At 37.4% G+C, this 20215-nt stretch overlaps 2 protein-coding genes across 3 annotated transcripts in view; one reads left to right on the forward strand and one right to left on the reverse strand.

The window, feature by feature from the left end:
* INTS12 (integrator complex subunit 12) overlaps positions 1–7081 on the reverse strand; it is a 25639-nt gene extending 18558 nt beyond the window's left edge. The window contains exons 1-2 of one of the 2 annotated variants that reach the window (XM_011943263.1): positions 6996–7081; positions 1961–2122 (exon numbers count right to left, since the gene is read on the reverse strand). The gene's annotated coding sequence lies outside the window, so the exon portion shown is untranslated. The remainder of the gene's footprint in view (positions 1–1960; positions 2123–6995) is intronic. The other variant, XM_011943262.1, reaches the window with a different exon arrangement.
* A 53-nt stretch (positions 7082–7134) lies between these two features.
* LOC105512698 (glutathione S-transferase C-terminal domain-containing protein) overlaps positions 7135–20215 on the forward strand; it is a 48094-nt gene continuing 35013 nt past the window's right edge. The window contains exons 1-3 of the mRNA XM_011943264.1: positions 7135–7374; positions 16757–17203; positions 18186–18653. Of these exons, the coding sequence (XP_011798654.1) occupies positions 16778–17203; positions 18186–18653 (894 nt within the window). The 5' untranslated portion in view covers positions 7135–7374; positions 16757–16777. The remainder of the gene's footprint in view (positions 7375–16756; positions 17204–18185; positions 18654–20215) is intronic.

Here is a 20215-nt window from a genome sequence, read left to right on the forward strand (position 1 = left end):
CAATGAAAAAGTTACCTTATCTCAAACTGTTGTATTTGTAAGAATTTAACAAAATTGAAAAGCAGCCTCTGTCACTTCTTAAAATTATATTATTACATACATCACCTCTACATAATGATAGGTATAGGAAAGTTATTTTAAAATTTACTCAAGGGGCTGGTCACCATGTATGTTCTGAGGAAAAAATAGCTCCTTAATAAAATGTCCATGACTGAAAGGGTAAACATGCCATTCCTCCAGCATATACAAGGGTAACAGCCACCTAATCTCTTTTTTCTTTAAATTCCACTCCTATGACAGTTTACTAATCTTTCTACTGATCTAATTTCATATAGGTAAAGGGAATAGCAGTTTACTTGTCTGATTGTTATGAAACAGTTTATTTTATTGGGTACTGACCAAAGGGTTGACACCTAAAATAACCCTCATAATATATTAGAAAAAACATTTCTTGAAATTTCTATGCTGAAAAATGAAAGCCAAGTATTTATTGCTATGTATTTCTACAATCACAGGTAAGAGGTTTACATTACAGATTAGGTGACAAGAGTCAGCACCTAGATTACAAGACTACAGAAGTCATCAACACCAACATTCCAGTTGGAACGTTGGAGTCAGTTCTTTTTATGCAATCTTACCATTATAAAACTTAACAGGCTTTGTACCCCTCCCCTAAATTACTAACATGGCCCTCTGGCCCAGTGGTCCCCATGGTGAAATACAGAGAAAAAAATATTAATTTTTAAATTTATTTCTATTTCTATTTTTTAAAAAATCTATTCACATACAGAGTTATAATAGTGTATTATATAATTGATCTTTTAACCTCAAGGAGCTTTATCTTCAGCCAGTGAAATCTGAAACTTGCCACAAAAAAAACTATACACCTCTTTTATTACAATCAATTCTCCTTTCTGACTACAATCTTCCATTACTTTATCTCTTCCACTGCCTTAGCCCAGGGACCTCTTCAAAGTGCCAAGTCAATCTTTCTTCCGTATTTATTTATTCATTTCTCTGTTCCCATTCCACTTGTTCTTTGTTACAGAAGCCTCCAATTTCTTGTCCCTTCTGCTTTCTCCTTGTTGGCACCCTCTTGCCCTGACTTTTGTTTCCTCACCAAACAGAAAACAGTAGTTGAGCCTAAAATAAAACATTCATGGTTATGTGGTTTATATTTTATATTTTAGCTTTCTATCTTACTTTTACTCCCACTTTTCTGTTGCCTTCTCTAATTTCTGTTACTTTTCCTTCCTTACAGGCAAATATCCATATAGTGAAAGAACTTTACTTTCTACAGCAGTCATAAAGAGGTCAGCAACTTGGTGTAACTGTGTTGATCTGTATATACAAAAATATTTTCCTGGAGTTACACCAAATCATGTTACTTCCATACAATTCCTTTCCTGTATATTCATTCCTAAACCCGTGGCCAAAACAGACTGTAAAAGAGCCATATCATTCTTACTACAGATTAGAGTTCTAGAAAACAAAGTCCTGTGTGTGTGTATGAAAGAAAAGTGTATATACGAAAGAAATTTAGTATATGAAATGTAGCTTTCATTTAAAAAATAGATGTTGCTTTAAAAAAGGAATGTGAGAAAATTAATATTTATCACTTTAAAGCTTTCACTGACCTAGGGAAGTTGTAGTAGTAGTATTGATAAGAGTGAATTCTTAGGTGATGCTGGGAATTAACTGTGTCAAATGCATACAGCACAAAAATCCCCACTACTAAACAATGACCTTTTTTCTCTTTCTTTTATTATCCTTGATTTATTGCAGTAAGCCGTTTACTTCCTATCCAGCTCACATTCTGTGGTCCAACCTTTCAATAACTCTTTCAGTACTCTAGGCACCCGAAAGCCCTGTAGTTTCCCTACTTTATAGACATCCACCCTGCTAGTCATTCTCTCTCTGCCTGCACCCAAACTCTAAGTGCAACTGGGAATACATATACACCCTATCTTCAGAATCACCATTCTCAGGTTGGCATTCAGTACAACTTGGCAATTCTCTCATCCTTCTCTGGTCAACTCACTTCCCCACTTTATGCAAAGATCAGTTATGCTTTCTCCATTTTCTTTTAAAATTGCTTCTGCGTTTCAGTAGATGGCCTCACCTACTTCACAAAGAAGAGAGGCTGTCAGAGAGGAATTAAGTCAACTTCCTTCCAGCACATCTACAAACTTACCTGCACTCATCCTTTCAAACTCTTTCACATCTGATAAAAAAGGAGAAGGTCGCTCTTCATGCAATGTCACCTGGATCTGGATCCTATCTCTTCTTGTCCCCTCTTGAACCTTGGCCTATGGATTATTGCCCATATCTTTTTTTTTTTTCCCCAGCCTTTTCTTTCTACTGGCATCTTCTCATTGACATTTAAATATATTCAAACATCTTCTATCTTTTCTCTTTTACAGGAAAACTTTCTCAGAAATCATCTACTTTTGTACTCTTTTTCTTCATTCCTTCTACTTACACAGCAATTCTTGCAATTTGGCCTTTGTCCCACTATTCCATGAAAATGCTCTCATGAGTCATTCGTGGCCTCAATCAGTAAACCCAACACATACGATTTTCCCTCCTACTTCTTTGTCAGTCATCTTTGTAGGTTCCTCCTATTCCAATTAAAAATGAGATCCTCAATGCTAGGTTCTGGGTCTCTCCTTGTTCTACATCTTCTTCCAAAAATGTGTCTCTGAGTCAGCAGCATAGGCATCACGTCAGAACTTAGAAATGCAAACTCTTGATCTCCATTCCTAGGCCTACTAAAGAAAAAACTCTGGGAGTAGGGTCTAGAAATCTGTGTTAAGCCTTCCAGGCAATTCCATCTACTCTAAATTTTGGGAATTATTGCTCTAGACAATTTGATCTATACAGTCCTTTGCCAGTGATTACTAATACATCTCTGCAGTCCATGTGTCTCTTCCAAGATCCAACTGCCAGCTTGACATGGACATCTCATTGGTGCCTCCTATTGAACATGTCTCCAACAGAGCCACTCATGCACTCTTCCCTTTTCTCCTAACCAGTTCTTCCTCTAGTAATCCCTTTTTCAAATGATGTTTACCCTATTGCCCAAGCCAGTAACCCAGAAGCAGCTTTACCTCTTCCCACTTCCTTAATTCCCACCCCCAATTCAATAACCAAACCTCTTAAACATATCTCAAATCTATCCACCCTTTTCAATTCTTACTACTACCACTCTAGACCAACCTATCATCATCTATTATTTGGCCCACTGCAATAGCTTAATCAGTCTCCCACAACCACTCTTGTCATCCTCTAAACCTTTTCATATCACTTACTTGCTTAAAATCCTTTTATTCACTTCTCACAATCCAAAGGTTCAAGAATAAGATTCTTAACAAGGTCTCTAATTCTCTACATCAGGGGTCCCTAACCTTCAGGCCATGCAGCAGGAGGTGAGCAGTAGGCAAGCAAGTGAAGCTTCATTTGTATTTACAGCTGCTCCCATCACTTGCATTTCTACCTGAGCTCTGCCTCCTGTCAGATCAGTGGTGGAATTAGATTCTCACAGGAGTGTGAATGCTATGTGAACTGTGCATGTGAGTGCTCTAGGTTGTGTGCTCCTTATGAGAATCTAATGCCTGATGATCTGTCACTGTATCCCCCATCATCCCCAGATGAAACCGTCTAGCTGCAGCAAAGCAAGCTCAAGGTTCCCACTGATTCTACATTATGGTGAGTTGTCTAATTATTTTATTATATCTTACAATGTACTAATAAGAGAAATAAAGTGCATAGTAAATGTAATACACTTGAATGATCCTGAAACTATGTCTTCAATGAAACTGGTCCCTGGTGCCAAAAAGGTTGGGGACCATTGCTCTACATGATCTGATAATACATATAAAGCCGTTACAACAGTACCTGGCACATAGTTCACACTCATTAAATGTTACCTAGTATCTCAGGCCATTCTCACTCTCTGTTATAGCTATATGACTTATTTCAAGCCGTCCAATATACTCTTTCTTACCTTAGTACCTCAGTAGAAAGTGTGCCACCCCCACCTCCATCTTAAGTCACCTCTCAAGTTTCTGTTTTTCCTGCACATTCTTTCAACAAAACTAGAAGTTTTACTGTTACATAGTCCAAAAACATTCTGTACTTATTTATAATATTAATCACACTGTTAATTATGTAAATAATCTTTCTTTCTCATCAGAATGTAAGTTCCATGAAGGCAGGCAGTGGATTGGTCTTGCCTACTGCTGTAACCCGTCTGGCAGAGTTCCTGGAAAATAGCAAATAACAGTAAATGTTGGCCAAGTAAATACTTGTTATCTACTTCCAATTTCATAAAACTTTCTCCTCCCTTGAGTTCTGTTATACTCAACTTTTCGATTTTTCCTCTTCTATCTCTGACTCCTCTTTCTCTGGTTTGTCTTCTGATGCTTGTTGCTTTTGGTATTGTCCAAGTGTTTGTCCTTAGCTATCTTCTTAGTTCTGCTAGCAGTTTCTTCTTGGTAATCTTATACACATCAGGTTTTCAATTATCATCTCTTGGTAGATGATTTAATATGTTTTACCCCAACTCCAATCTCTCTCTCTCGCTTTCTTTTTTTTTTTTTTTTTTTTGAGACATAGTCTTGCCCAGGTTGGAGTGCACTGAGATCATGGCTCACTGCAGCCTCGAACTCCGGGGCTCAAGCGATCCTTCTGCCTCAGCCTGTCAAGCAGCTAGGACTACAGGCATGTACCACCATACCCATGCCCAGTTAATTTTGTTGTTTTTTAAGTAGAGACAGGGTCGTGCTATGTTGCTCTCATCTGGTCTCAAACTCCTTGGCTAAAACAATCCTCCTGTTGTGGCTTCCAAAATTGCTAGGATTACAAGTACGAGCCAAATCTCTTAAATTTGAATCTCGTGTTTCCAAATGCTTAGTGTATGTGTCTATCTGGTTCCTTAAAGGCATCTCCAATTCAGTTACAACTACAATTGAGATTCTGATTATCCTCCTGAAAAGTTCCTTGTCCTGCTCTTTCAATAAATGACATAACTTACTTTTAGTCAAGTTTGAGACCAAAGTCTTTCCTTCACTGAGTCTTTCCCTGCTCCTTATATTCAAATAATCAGCAGTCCTTTCCTGTGGATTCTGCGGTATTTTTCACACTTGTCCTACTTTTCACTTCCACTGCTACTAATGAAATTCAGGTTTTATTAGCTTACTTGAACTATGGCAATAACCTTATTATTTTCCTTGACTTCAACTTTGTTGCCATACAAATTTTCCTGAAACCCAGTTTTCTTCCTTTTCATTAAAATAAAAAAAAAATTCTTGCTGAGAAGTTAGGGCTTTCCACCACCTTCAAAATAAAGTCCACATTTCTTGGCCTAGCATTTAAGAAGATTCAGTAACTGGCACAAATATTATCATTCATCAGCCCCAGATCTGCCTTACAGCTAGCTGGCCCTACCTCTCTTTTTTTTTTTTTTTATTTTTAAAAAATTTTTTGTCTGGGAAGCTCTTTACCTATTTTTATATTTCTACATCCTATCAAGACCCTGTTCAAATACTTCTCCTGAAGACTTGACTGACAGCTGCTGTGCCCCTCTCCATTCCAAACCCTATTAATAGTCTCCCCTTCAAGGATATCTCATAGTGCTTTTTCATGGTAGTGCAACTTTCTCCCTTGAAGTATTTTTTTTTTTTTTGACACAAGTGTTATGTGCCCTACAAAACTCTGAGTACTTTAAGGGCAGAGTCTATATTTATCTTTTTGCCTATCCCTTTGCCACTTTGCAAAGTACCACAAAATAATGGCTATAGAATTACTGGAATTAAGTGATCAAAGTATAGTGGTCTTATCTCTCCTTCTATACAACTGTAGCCATTTCCAAGGTCCCTTCAGCAAAAATCACAAAAGTAACTCACCCCTGCCCGCACAAAAAAAACTCCAAACATCAAAAAAGCAAAAGCAAAGCAATCACCTCCTTCATGACTGGAGACTTGTAGTACAATGTTCCTATTTGTAAAACTCTCATAATCTTTCACCTAGCTTGCTTAAATTCCTTAATCCCACTGGCCTGTAAACTTGATGAGAGCAGGAACTTGTTTTGTTCACTGTATTTCCCTAGTGCTTGAAACTTAATAAGGGCTCAAAAATATTTACCCAATGAATGAACTAGGTTTTTTGGGTAAATGTCACCTTATAAGGCTTGTGTGATTTCTCCAACCTGAATTGGGCATTCATATATAAATGTAAGTATGTGCTTTCTCCCAGATCCATTTTTCACCCTACCTGGCAATCTCAAAAGAAGTCCAAAGTTGATCATATGCATGTGCCCCAGATGAAGGAAACCGAATCTATGCACACAGAATGCAGTATTACCGTTGCCATTTCATAATGGCTCTAAAAAACTTTGTTCTTCATGACTTCGCAAACTCTTGCAACCCCTTCCAATAAACATTCTTTTAAAGATGCTGCCTTTTTCATTCCTCCAGAGTTCTTGGTTCTGGGTAACAATGATACCTTAGGGACACCTGGAATCGCAGGAGAAAAGGCTCCGATTCCAAACCAATCAAGTGACTGAAAGCTGACAGCAAACACTTAGAAAAAGAATGTCAATCCTTTGATCAAAGCATCACACATCGAAGGCCTAGAATGGGGGATGGTCCTTGACAGGGGAGCCAAAAGATGAGAGATAATGAGGGAGCTACGTAGAGAAGTGACTAAACTCCTCCGACAAAGTCCGAGGCAGGATTCCAAGTCCCTTGTCCCTAGACCTAGAAACATCCTCGGTCCGCCTGCCCCGGCCCGCAACTCCCTCGGAGGAAGCACAGTCCTCACTGAAAGGGGAGAGCAGTCAGTCTAGGGAACGCAACCGCCAGAAGGTTATGATGATTCCGCTTGAGGAGCGAGGAAACTAATACCCCACGTAGCTACTCTCCCACCTCGCTCCTAGCGGGGGGTCTCGAGCCTCCAGGAGGCGGCCGGGAGCAGAGTCGCTCAGCACAACTCACCGTTCCGCCCCGCCCTGCCGATCCGTCTGTTCCCGGTGGTCCTTCGGAAATGGTCCCGGCACTGGCCGGCTCCGAAAGCAGAAAAACAAAGGTTCCCACAGTAGGGGCGGGGGAAACGTTTGGCAGTGCGACAGTAGGAAGTGACGTTACTTCCCTTTTTCCGGTCCGCCGGATTATGAATGACGGCAGGCGGGAGTATTTTCCAGATAAACTGGCTGTCGTTTTTCTCCTGGCCTCTGTGGAAGCGAGTGGTCTGCGGGCAACAGCTCCCAGAGGCAGCCTTGGAATTCCAGCTCGGGCTGGGCGGGAAGGCGCAGGCGCCCCAGGTCGCCGACACGCTCACGCACCCTACCTGCCTTGGCCGCGCCTCTGCGACCAGGTAAAGAGGGCGCTCGGGCCGCCGGCTTCTCAGCCTCCGCGACCCCCTAAGGACTGCTCTTTTCTTCGGGAGGTCTATAGGGCTGAGGATGCGGGGAAAGGGTGGGAAGGATAAGGGCGTGATATCATTGTCCTGATTTTTCTCCAGCCCTAGGGCCGCCTCAAACTCCTTTTTGGCCACTCCTGCTGAAGGTGCGGGTTGAGGGCTCTGGGCTCCTCAGTAGTACGCGTTTCCCAGTTTCCCCCTAGCTAATCCCTCGTGTCTTCCTCTGCTGATGGAGAAATGGGACAGCTTCCAGTTGGAGGCGTTGGTGGGGGTGGTTTGATGTTTGCTGTTAAGTGTAATTTCAGACCTCTTGGGTCACACTTCTAACTTCTCTTCTCTCTTTGGCATTGAGTTTTCCATTCCAGCCCTTCCTAATTGCAGAAAGCAGCTCTATGTGAATACTACCTAACATTTACTCCAAAGGACTTGACTCATTTTGGGCCATTTGCTTATGTTTTGTCATCACAGCAGTATCTCTTCGGTTTTTAACTTCTGTAGAAAGTTTAACTTGCATGAAAATTGCTTTGGCTTCAAAAACGTTTGCTAATACACGTAATTCCATCCCAACTTTCCCCCTGGTTTTGGGATTAGATGACTTGTTTTTTTCCTCTTTATTCTTAATGCCAGGATCCCATTCTTTGTCATAAATTCTTGAATATCAAGAAAATGCCAGCTTTAGTAATATATCGTATGCTACATTATTGATAAAGAAGGTGGTATATTTCCATTTTATCTAAGCTTATCGGTAAAAGCAGTGTTTACAGGAGAAAATGCAAAAGCTAGCAAGAACTAGTGATGTGATAATTTTAAACATGTAAACATGGTCATTTAAATCCATGATAATAAACTGTTATAACACAACTAAATGATTCGCTGTCATAGTTAATAAATCAAACATAAAGCTATGTGGGTTTTTTTTTTTTTTAAACTGCCTGATTGGGGGCACACACCACTGAGAGGATTGCTTTAAGCATACTCATTACTAAAAATCGTGTATTACACCTGTAGGTATCGTTTTGTGAGGTCTCACTTCAAAAATAATACTGAAAAGGTCAGTGAGATTTGAGAATCATCAGTTCTTTTTATTTTATATATTTTGCATTTTTTTTTTTTTTTTTTTGCTTTAAACAGGGCTCAAACTTGAGTATCTCTAGTAGTGGGCCCATCAAGTTTTTGTTTGTTTTGTTTTGTTTTGTTTTTTGAGACGGAGTCTCGCTCAGTCGCCTGGGGATGGAGTGCAATGGCGTGATCTCTCCTCACTGCAACATCCGCCTCCCGGGCTCAAGCAGTTCATCTGCCTCAGCCTCCCGAGTAGCTGGGATTACAGGCGCCCACCATCACACCCGGCTCATTTTTGTATTTTTAGTAGAGGCGGAGTTTCACCATGTTGGCCAGGCTGGTCTCAAACTCCTGACCTCAAATGATCCGCCCGCCTCGGCCCCCCAAAGTGCTGGGATTACAGGCGTGGGCCACCGCGCCCGGCCTGTTTTTTCTTTTTTGAACTTGTTTTACTTGTAGCTTTTATGTCATCTGTGATTTTTAAATCAAAATAAATACTGAGTATCCAGTTAGCTTTTCTAACAAAGAATAAATACTGAGTATCCAATTAGCCTTTCTAATAGCAACAATTTAGCAGCCCTCAAAATTAAGAAATTCTGGAGCCAGCTAACTAATACATCTGTAGTATACACGGTTCCCTAGTGTGTGTGTGTGTGTGTGTGTGTGTTTATTCTAAGGTATTTAATGTAGTTTATGGAATTCTGTTATGCAGAATATTGGAATACTTGGAATGCAGATATTTAAACCATGTACATTAAAAGAAGCGCAGGTATTGTTTGCTGTGAAAATTAAGTAATTTTATTTTGTACTTGATGTTAGCCATTTGCGCTGTGGATCACTGTTAATTATGAGGTCTGGTTTAGCTGCAGGCATTATGACTCCATGGCAACAGATGATTCCCTGATTCTCCAGAGAGAAGATTACACCCTTTGTTTATGGTGTAATCTTTTCACTTAAAAACTTTTTTCCTACTTCTTTACCAGATAAGAAAACAGCTAATTTTAATCATTGGCTTTTGTTTTCTAGGACTTAACTGCATCCCATATTACATATTTGATGAGTTTGAAAAAAATCTCAGTTTTTTTCTTATCTTTTTTGACTTTAAATATGTAAGGTAATTGGCTGCTATCTGTTGAGCAGCAAGGTTTTTTTTGTTGTTATTGGTTTTTTTTGGTTAAATCTATGTTATTGTAATAAAATAGGATGCAATATTCAACCAAATAGTGTTGTTTTATGAAAAACATAAAACCCAAGCTAAGTTATAAAATTCAAAATATTGAACATATGATGTAGGAGAGAATTTAAGCAGGTTTAAATTTTAATCTTTAAGAAAACAGTTTGTGATTTTTCATACTTATAAACTGTGTTGAACTTCTTCTTTTGTACAATGGGTTAATATGCACATGGATTATGGGTTTCACATTTATATTTTACCTTTCATGATTTCCTGGCTTTCAGTCTCAGTAACAAATATGTTTTTTCAGTGTTTGGGTGGGAAAAACTTTTCAATCAATATAAATCCCTTACCTTTCATGGAAAGACGCTTGAAAATATAAAGCATAATTTGGATTTTGCCTATCAAAGTTTGCATTTGTTGTTTTTGTTTTTGTTTTTTTGAGATGGAGTTTTCCCCCTTGTTGCCCAGGCTGGAGTGCAATGGCACCATCTCGGCTCACTGCAACCTCCGCCTCCCAGGTTCAAGCAATTCTCCTGCCTCAGCCTCCCGAGTAGCTGGGAATACAGGCATGCGCCACCACGCCTGGCTAATTTTTTTTTTTTTGTATTTTTAGTAGAGACTGGGTTTCTCCATGTTGGTCAGGCTGGTCTCGAACTCCTGACCTCAGGTGATCCGCCTCAGCCTCCTAAAGTGCTGGGATTATAGGCGTGAGCGACCGCACCCGGCCCAAAGTTTGCATATTTTAATAGTGCCAGTTGGTAAGGAATTTGCTTATAAATTATAAGGAAATAATAATAGCTAGTATTTATTTAAGGACTTAATATGTGACAAGCTTTGTTCTGTACAGCACACTACATGGTTGGTACAGTTATTGTCTCCATTTCATAAGTGAGGAAACAGATATGCAGAAAAGTTTTTTATAGCTACTAAGAATCAGAACCAGGATATTTGCACCCAGGTAGTCTGGCTCAACAGTCTCGGCTCTAATCTTTTACTTTCTAATTCTTGTTTTATAAATATTCTCGCTAGACACATGTATGAAATCTAGTTAAGATTCTTAGTTCCTTTGCCCTGGATATAAGTATACATAAAAACTTCTGTGCTTGCTTTATTTATGAGTTTGCTTAGATTCCATTTATATTTTTCCCAATTCACCTCACAAAGGTGATCTTATTTCTTCATTTTAATTTATACTTAGTTGATCCTTAAAATAGATTTATTAATTTGGAAAAGAAAGAATGGTGTCATGAAGCATGAAATTCATATTGTACCAAAAATAAAGTTATTAATAATACTCTCAGACAGTGATTTCTAACATTCATGTATGCACATTCATTCCTTGAACTAAAGTTTGAGTTCATTAAACACTGGAGATATTATAGTGTTAGGTGATAAGAGCTATGAAGAAAAAGGGAAGCTAGGTAAGAGGCTAGGGAGTGCTTTTTCAATTCGGGCAGTCAGGAGAGGCTGTTCTGAGTTAATATTTATGCAGATAAATCAATGAAATGAGGGAGCAAGCCATGTGAATCTCTTGGAGAAAAGCATTCTAGGCAAAGAAATAGCAAGTACAAAAATTCTCCAGTGGGAGCATTTCTGGCACCTTCCAAAAACAGCAAGGACAACTATGGCTGGAAGGGAGTGAAGAAGGATAAGAGATGAGGTCAGAAAGGGATAGCTAGGGTCACAGTAGGCCTATAGGCCATAATAGGAAATTTGGATTTTATTCTGAGTGTGCTGAAGAGCCACTGGATGGTTTTGAGCAGGAGACATCTGATTTATGTTTTTAAGTATCATCCTGTTGTTGGAGAATGGACTGTTTTATGGCAAGTGGAGGAAAACAGTTAATAGGCTTTTGCAGTAGTCCTTGTAAGCACTGGTGATGACTTAGATTAAGGTGGTAGTGGTAGAGGTGCTAAGGAGTTGGATTTAGCATATACTTCAAAGGTAGAGATGACAGGGTCTGAGAGAGAGAAGAAAAGAAGTTGAGTGGGACTTTTGAGTTTTTGGCCTGAGCATCTGGTTGATTGGTATTCCTATTTTACCAGGAAGTAGAACATTAAGGGAAGAGGAGCAGGTTTAGAAAAACATCCACATGGAGCTGTCAAGTAGAATACAGGAGTCTGAAGTTAGGGGAGAAGATATGGCTGGAATATACATATAAGAGTCAGATAATATTTAAAGCTATGGCACTGGAGATCACCCATAACAGTGCTGTCATATTGTGAGCTGTGCCCCCATTAATGAGTCAGGAAATCAATGTAATGAGTAACAACCAGCATTTAAAAAAACAAGCACAGAGTAAAAAATATTAGATCTATCCCATATAGTAGGATAAGTATTGCTTCATGACATTTTTGTTTCCATTTTATTCAGTGTATTGTGTGTTACATTATAAAATGTGTAACTAATTGTGTGGCATGATCACAAGTGTGAAAGCCAGTATTCAAAGGATGGAATGTGGATTGAGAAGAGGGCAAAACACTGAGCTGTGGGTCACTGAGCCATCTGCAGAGTAGCCAATAAAAGGAATCAGGAAAGAATTGCCAAAGAATTTAATCCAGTGCAGAAACTTGTCAAATAACCCAGGGATGGAAGTTTATATCAAGGATTACTGAGACCAGCATACTTGCTTAGAATAACATAATATCTGACGATTTTCACTTTGGTAAAATTGCTTCAGTTTATGAAATTTTATTTATAAACAGTACTATTATATTAGAACAATACCTATTAAATGTCTCTAAGATCTTTTATAAATTTAATTAATACTTTTGGACTGATGTACAGTTTTCATCTCTATAATGGAAATAAATACTTATGAGTATTTTATTTCCATCACTATAATTTCCATCTCTATAATTTCCATCTCTATAATGGAAATAAAATACTTATGAGCATTAGAAGTAATGCACATTAGAAGTAATGCACATGTTCTGTGTGCTCAGCACATAGTAGGTAGATGATAAAATGTATGTACTATTTAAAACTTTATTTACCTAACATTTATTGAGCTCCTATCAAATTGTCACAAAGATAACTTATTTGAAAAAACAAAAAACAAAACACAAGTTGATAATTTGCAGTGGTTTTGCACTTTTTGGTCTTCATTATATAATATATAATTTATCTAATATATAATGTTGTACATAATGCCATAGATCTTGAATTTTGATCACAAAATTTTCAAGCTTTGTTTTTTCTGGACTGTGGAGAAGTATGCTTATTTTTAATATGTTTACTGTTTATCTCTCTCATTCTCTGTGTTTTATCAAGGCTAAAATATATTCATTAGAATGAAAGTGCAAAAAGAAAAAAATTCTGAAGGCCTAAATATTAAACCTATGACTAATTCCACCATTTAAAAATGTATTAGAACTTTCCTGAGTAATGAAATCAAAGCCATAATCTTTTCTTTATACCTATTAATTCGGCAAGATTCCCAAGCAAATTGGCATGTCCGGGAAAGAGATGCACACTCTTATTTAATATCTTGAAGTTTGTGGTTTTGTCTGCTACTTTCTCCCTCTCTGGAGAGTGGCACCTGTCAAAGCTGAGAAAGAGCAAATTACTCTATTTCTGTGCTTGGCAGGAATGTAATATGGAATAACAAGAGCTGTGCCCCAGAAGCCCTAGAGACAGAAGTTGATTCTATAGTACCTACCTTCTTAAAGCTCATGACATAAAATTAATGAACTAAGGCATTCTCAAGCTAGAAAAGAAAAAAGAGGGATTTTTTTTTTTTGTCTGTGATATTTGCATACTTGGAGCAAATACTGGTTCTTCTCTCTAAAAAGGCACAGTGCAAGCCAAAAACATCATATTTGTACAGGTTTACTAAATAAAGGGTGCAGCACACCAACATTGCACAAGTATACATATGTAACAAACCTGCACGTTATGCACATGTACCCTTGAACTTAAAGTATAATAAAAAAAAATTAAATTAAAAAAAAAATTATATTAGTACATAATAGGGAAACATTATTCAAGGAGAGTAATTTTTTATTTTTTTACTCTAAGATCATTAAGTAACATTTTTAATCTCCCAGGGGAAAAACCAACATCTGTATTTTTAAGAAAATACGTTAAGAATCAACAGTACTTTGTTGCATTTTCTCTCATGCGTCTCATTAATTTTTAGATATCACCACAGGCAGGTTATTGCTATTCTGTTTTGCTGACATTTAGCATTTTATTAAGTGCTAACAATGAGAAGAGTTTATAGAATATGTCTAAAACCCTATTTTCATATTCTAATGTGCCTTGCAATGTGGCAAATATAGACGTACTTTAAAAAAAATATATTTCTACATATCTTAAAAGCTATTAAATAGCATGGCTTTGTTTCCAGTTTTTAAAAAGTGTTAGGATGAGGCTCATAATTACTGTTTTTTAGACTGCTGGGCAAACGATGAAATCAGTCATGTTTTCTTTCAAATCTGCTTTCTTGAAACACTTAGGGATCAGTCTTCTTTTTATTATCCTACTGTCAGGAGAGTGAGTCCAGAGCAAATTCCTCAAAAAGACTGTTAATTCCTGGCAAATGTGGTTGGTTCTTTTTGCCCTAGTGTTGTTATAGATCTCACTTTGTTTGACTGTTTTTAAGAGACTCATAGCATAAAGGTGTTACATTAATAATGAAAATGTTTCCAGAGCTGTATTCAGCTTTATTAAAAAAAAAAACTGACCTTTGATCTTTGATAAATACCTTTTTGTTTAAAAATTATCTCTCAGTGACAAAAATTTTAAAAAATAAGCTCAGGGAGAAAATGGGATCTGTTAGTTAAAAAGTTGTTGCTTTTACAGTACATTAAATAATTTTCCCCCGGATAGTCTTTTAAGAAGTAACAAATCATGGTATGTATCTGTTATATTTTAATAGAATAAATATAAAATAAAGCAGTAGTGATTATTTGTATTATTAAGAAACTTTATAAGATAATACTTTACTAACTATATTTCTTTTTTATAATGGATTATAAGTTATTTACTTTTAAAGAATGAAGAACTAAGAAGCTTAAAGTGTTCAGGTTTTGTTTCAGATTTTCTTAAAAAAGGAATTTAAAATATTAAAGAAAATTTAGTATGATGAAGGTTTTCTAAAATTAAGTGTACACTAACATTTTGAATACACTTAAGAGACAAAAGTGCATGTATACTTTTAAAAAGCTTTTAAAGTAATTTTCCTTCTAATATGTCATGTTTCTGGTACATATTTCCATGATGAATGCTTTTAAAGAGTGCCATCTAGTGTCAGTTTTGGAATAATTGTAATTTATGGATTATAACATTGGGAATTTTGATCCAGGAAATGTATAAACATAAAAAGACAGGACAATTGATAAAAACCTTAAGGAATATGACTTCAAAATAGCCATGAAGAATGTGATCTCAAGACTGTGTGTGTTTGCACCTTTAACCAGTGTGTATATTTATCTCTGCTTTCATTTGTCAAATACTGCTTGCTTATATGTATAATAAGCATATAAAGCAGTGAACAAAAAATTTTTACTCATGGAACATTCTAGTTGTGGGAGACAAATAATAAAATATGGTATATCACCATAGCAATAAGCGCTATGGAAAAAAAGCATAGATGGAAACAGAAAGGTTTTTTTCAGGGAGCGTGGGGACTGGGGTTTGTGATTTAAATTGAGTAGTTAGGGAGGATCTCACTAAGAAGTTGCCATTGAATAAATAAATACCTGAAGGAAGTGAGGAATTGTTTTAGGTACTGGAAACACCAAGTGCAAAGGCCCTGATGTGGGAATGTACCTAGTGTTTTAGCAGGGGTCCCCCAACCCAGGGCCCAGGACTAGTACCCGTCTGGGGCCTGTTAGGAACCCCTCCTCAAAGTGGGAGGTGAGCGGCAGTGAGCCAGCATTACTGCCTGAATGTCGCCTCCTGTCAGATCAGCAATGACATTAGATTCTTATAGGTGCTCCAACCCTATTAACTGCATGCAGGAGGAATCTAGGTTGCACGTTTCTTAGGAGAATCTAATGCCTGATGATCTGAGGTGAAACAGTTTCATCCGGAAACCATCCCCATCCCCCCACCAACCCCTCATGGAAAAATTGTCTTTCATGAAACTGGCCTGTGGTGCCAATAATGTTGGAGATGGCTGTTTTAGAGGAATAACAGTCTACCTTGGCTGGAACAGTGAGCAATGAAGAGAGTTAATGAGACAAACTCAGAGACATAAAAGAGGATTAGATAAAGATTTTTGTAGGCTGTTGTAGAAACTTTGGCTTTTCTCTAAGGAGAATGGGAAGACCTTGGAGGGTTTGGTTATGGGGGTGTAAAGGAAAAGAATGGTGTAAACTGAGATGGGGAAGACACATAAGGAGCAGGTTTGAGGGGTGGGAGAGAATAAGGAACTAGATTTTGGACATGTTAACTTTAAGTTATACCTGATAAAAATGATGAATTGATGGGTGCTGACGAGTTGATGGGTGCAGCACACCAACATGACACAAGTATACATATGTAACAAACCTGCACGTTATGCACATGTACCCTAGAACTTAAAGTATAATAAAAAAAAAAAAAGATATCTCAGCTCTCACTATCCATATTATGGGGAAATTTAAATATTTTTATATTATGATTTAGCACTCAGCAGCTATCACTTGAGTAGAATCCACTTCTCCTGAAAGAATGAATATCCCCTCCCTATTATTTTGTAGGGTCATAAAAAAGAAGCAGTATGGAAGGACCAGCACTGGCAAAACTTCTCAAGGTTGTTATCCCCAGACAGCTCTCAGTATTCTTGGTTAATTTATTTCCCCTTCTGTTTATCTCCTGTTCTCACCTATAGTGAGACCCCAAAGTACTTGATTGGGAGGGCTCTATTGTGAAGCACTGGGGTTTGCTCATTTTAAAGGAGCTGTTGTAAAATTTCCTCTAATGCTAGTCAATTGCACAGGGTGGAATTTTTTCTTTTGGAAGTAATTTAGTCAGTCTTCAGAAACAAAATTTATAGCATTATTATCTACTGCAAATTTTTACTGATTTCTAGAACAGGCTTTTGAAACATTCATCTTTTAGCTTCTAAATGATTATATTCTAAGACCGTAATCATTACGATTTATACTTTAGGTGACCCAATGAAAGAAGAAAATGAAAGCCATAAAGAAAAGTCTTACAGAAGAAGAATACCTGTATCTGGACTTTTCTCACCAAACAAAAGGATGCATCTTTCCTCTTCATACATCTGTAACTTTATTTCTGTTATCTTACTGTGACTGTAAAATCTTTAAAATTTGCTTAGTTGTCACCAAAGAAGTGAATACAGATAGTTCACTACTAAGAGATGATCTGATCCAGGATGTTGAAATACAGATTATTTCAAGGCAAGAGCTCCCACCAATAGTCCAGAATTGCCGTTTGCCTGCAGTAGTAGAACGAGCAGACAATTTTTGTAGAGCAGGACTTGCCGTTGTATTGAGACACATAATCCAGAAATCCTATGAAGCAGACCCCTTAAAGAAGGAACTTTTGGAACTTCTGGGCTTTAAAAAGACTTGCTTGAAAGCCTGTGCTGAAGTAAGTATAATGTCTCTTTTCTGTTATTTGAAGCTATAGAGTGATAACATAATTACTTGACCATTTAATATTTTAACTTCCTATTAGGAATAAAAGTTTGTTTTAAAAAACCACAGTAACCAATGAAATAAGGTAGCCCTTTGATATAGTTTGAATATCCCCTCCAAATTTCATGTTGAAATGTGATCCCCAGTATTGTTGGGGGTGGGACCTGGTAGGAGGTGTTTGGGTCATGGGGACAGATGCCTTAGAAATGGCTTGGTGCTCTGTTAGTCCACTAGAGATCTAGCTGTTGAAAAGCATCTGGTACCTCCTCCTTGCACTCTCTTGCACTCTCTCTCCCCATGTGACATGCCTACTCTCTCTTTGCCTTCTACCATGACTAAAAGCTTCTTGAGGTCCTGACCAGAAGCAGATGCTTCTTGTATAGTCTGCAGAACCATGAGCCAAATAAACCTCTTTACTTTATAAATTACTCAGCCTCACCTATTCCTTTACAGCAATGCAAAATGGGCTAATACACCCTTTATGTGTGCCAATATTTCAGTGCAGTATTGAAAAATAAGAATTTAAGACTTAATTTATAAAGTTTGGAGACATTTTTAGAAAATAACTTTTTTCTTTATTTTAGTTATGTTGATTTTTAAACGGAATGTTTACATATAATTAGGAACTCAAATAGCAATGCTTTGGAAGCTCTGTTTATTGTAGGATCTAGGAGAATGGCAGGACAGGGGAGGTATATTTTTAAGGCTTTGAGAAGTAATGATTTATTTAGTAAGGGGAATACAGGAATGCTACACCTCCTTTGCTTAATGTTTTTACTTCTAAAACACTGTGATGTATCTCCTGATGTAACATAAAAACCTAACCTAGGGATGATTTAGCTCAAAACTTATTTCCCAATAAGACAGTTATTTTTTCTCAAGTTATGTTGAAATTAAAAAATCCTTTCATTTCTTGTTTTGTTTTTGTTTTGTAGGTTAGTCAGTGGACCAGGCTATGTGAACTCACCATCCCTTTGGCTATTGAGAATTTTCTCAGAGAGTCTTCTGACCAGCCCCCAATTATACCTGTAGAAATACTACAGCTAGAGAAAAAGCTTAGTGAGCCTGTTAGAGTGCATAATGATGACAAACTCCGCAGGCAGAAACTCAAGCAACAGAAGGCTGATGGAGTTGGGCCTCCCCTTACTAAGGGAAAGGCAAAGAGCAAGGTCCACACGCAGGAAACATCTGAAGAGTTGGACTCTTCATCTGAGAGTCTGGAACTGAAAGTGGCATTCTCAAAGCTCACAGTGCAGGAAGAACCAGCTACTACCAACAGAGAGCCTTCTCACATCAGAAAAGCAAAAGCCTCTGACCTTCCACCTCTGGAGCATGTGTTTGCAGAAGGGCTTTACTTCACTCTGGCAGATATCGTGCTCTTGCCCTGTATCCATCATTTCTTGGTAAGATTTCATCTGGACTGTACACATTACTATGAGTTTCGGTCTATGAAATTGCCTAGGTTTGAATTTCTATTCTAATTCTTATTGCCAGTATGCTGCTGGGCAAGTTATTAATGTCTTTCTCCATTTTCTTATCTATAAAATGGAGATAATAATAGTACCTATCTAAGAGGAAAAATGTAAGGAACAAATTAAAGTTTGTGTGAAGTATGGAGAACAGTGCTTGGCACATAGTAAGCTGTCAATCAATGTTAGTAATTATTATGACTTTTAATGTGAAATTGCTAAAATGTCAACAGTTGTTATTATTAACTTCAAGTTTCTATTGTGATTACTTTCTAATATTAGAAGGTCCAATTCAGCTCTGTGGTACAATGGATAGTGCATTGGACTTCTACTATTAGAGGATCCAGTTAAAAAAAAAAAAAAAAAAAAAACTAAAAATCTTGTCAGCTAAATTTTATAATTATTAGTCACTTAAATTAATCTTACGTTAAGTATTATCAAATTGAAAATATTTTATTCTGACCTGTATGCTTCTCTGTTCTCTCTGAGATTAAAGTAGCTGGCTCTGTTATTATGTGCTGGGGGAGAATAGATAGAAAGTTTTCTGAGTAGGAAGATCTCTCTCCCTCTCTGTCTTACACACACACACACACACACACGCGCGCGCACATGCACACACACATTCCCTCTGTGGAGGAAAAAAGAACAGGGTGAAAATAATACCAGAGTGAACATAGGAAGCTTAGCTCTCTGCAGCCTTCCAATTGGTTTTCAAGAGCTGCATTGCTTTTTGCTTTTGTTTTGTTTTTTTTTCTTGGAAGCATTTCCCCCTTTTCCCTACTAAGGAATCAGATATTAGATTTCATTCTCATTATATATCACCAACAATTCAGGTATCTCTATGGACAGAAGAGACTTCTATTGAAAATCTATGTATTTGAAGGCTTTGCTTCACAGGTAAATTAGGCAGTATTGATCAATTGTCATTTTCTTAAAGAACATTTCTCTTTTCCTCAAAATTGAACCAAACTTGGCAACCGAAACAATGTAAAAATAGGGAGATCCAGGAATTGTTTAGATGTTGATTGGTATTTTAAATGCCAAATGTCATAATTTAATAGAGTCCATAGAGTTGAGTGGGAAGAAGACATTGATTTTTAAATTTTTTCCTAGTCAAATGATTTCTAGATTCTCTTCTCCATGATCCCTCTCCTCTATTACCAAGTTCAGTCATTAGAGCAGTCATTTGATACATTATGAAATACTTGGTCTTCTGTCTTCTTGACTTCTTTGGATAACTGTGTTTCCAGTTTCATCAGAATTGAATGAAAGTGGCATATCCATTCCTTTATTGAAGAAATTTATTAAAATGTTATGAATACGTAAACTAATTCTCAAAATATTTTCCTTCGTTCCTTTGTATTTTTACTGGAATTTTTTTGTTTGTTTGTTTGTGTTTTTGAGATGGAGTCTTGCTCTGTCACCCAGGCTGGAGTGCAGTGGTATAATCTTGGCTCACTGCAACCTCTGCTTCCTGGGTTGAAGCAATTCTCCTG

This window comes from Colobus angolensis, unplaced genomic scaffold (assembly GCF_000951035.1).
Source record: "Colobus angolensis palliatus isolate OR3802 unplaced genomic scaffold, Cang.pa_1.0 Scaffold217, whole genome shotgun sequence".
NCBI lineage: Eukaryota > Metazoa > Chordata > Mammalia > Primates > Cercopithecidae > Colobus > Colobus angolensis.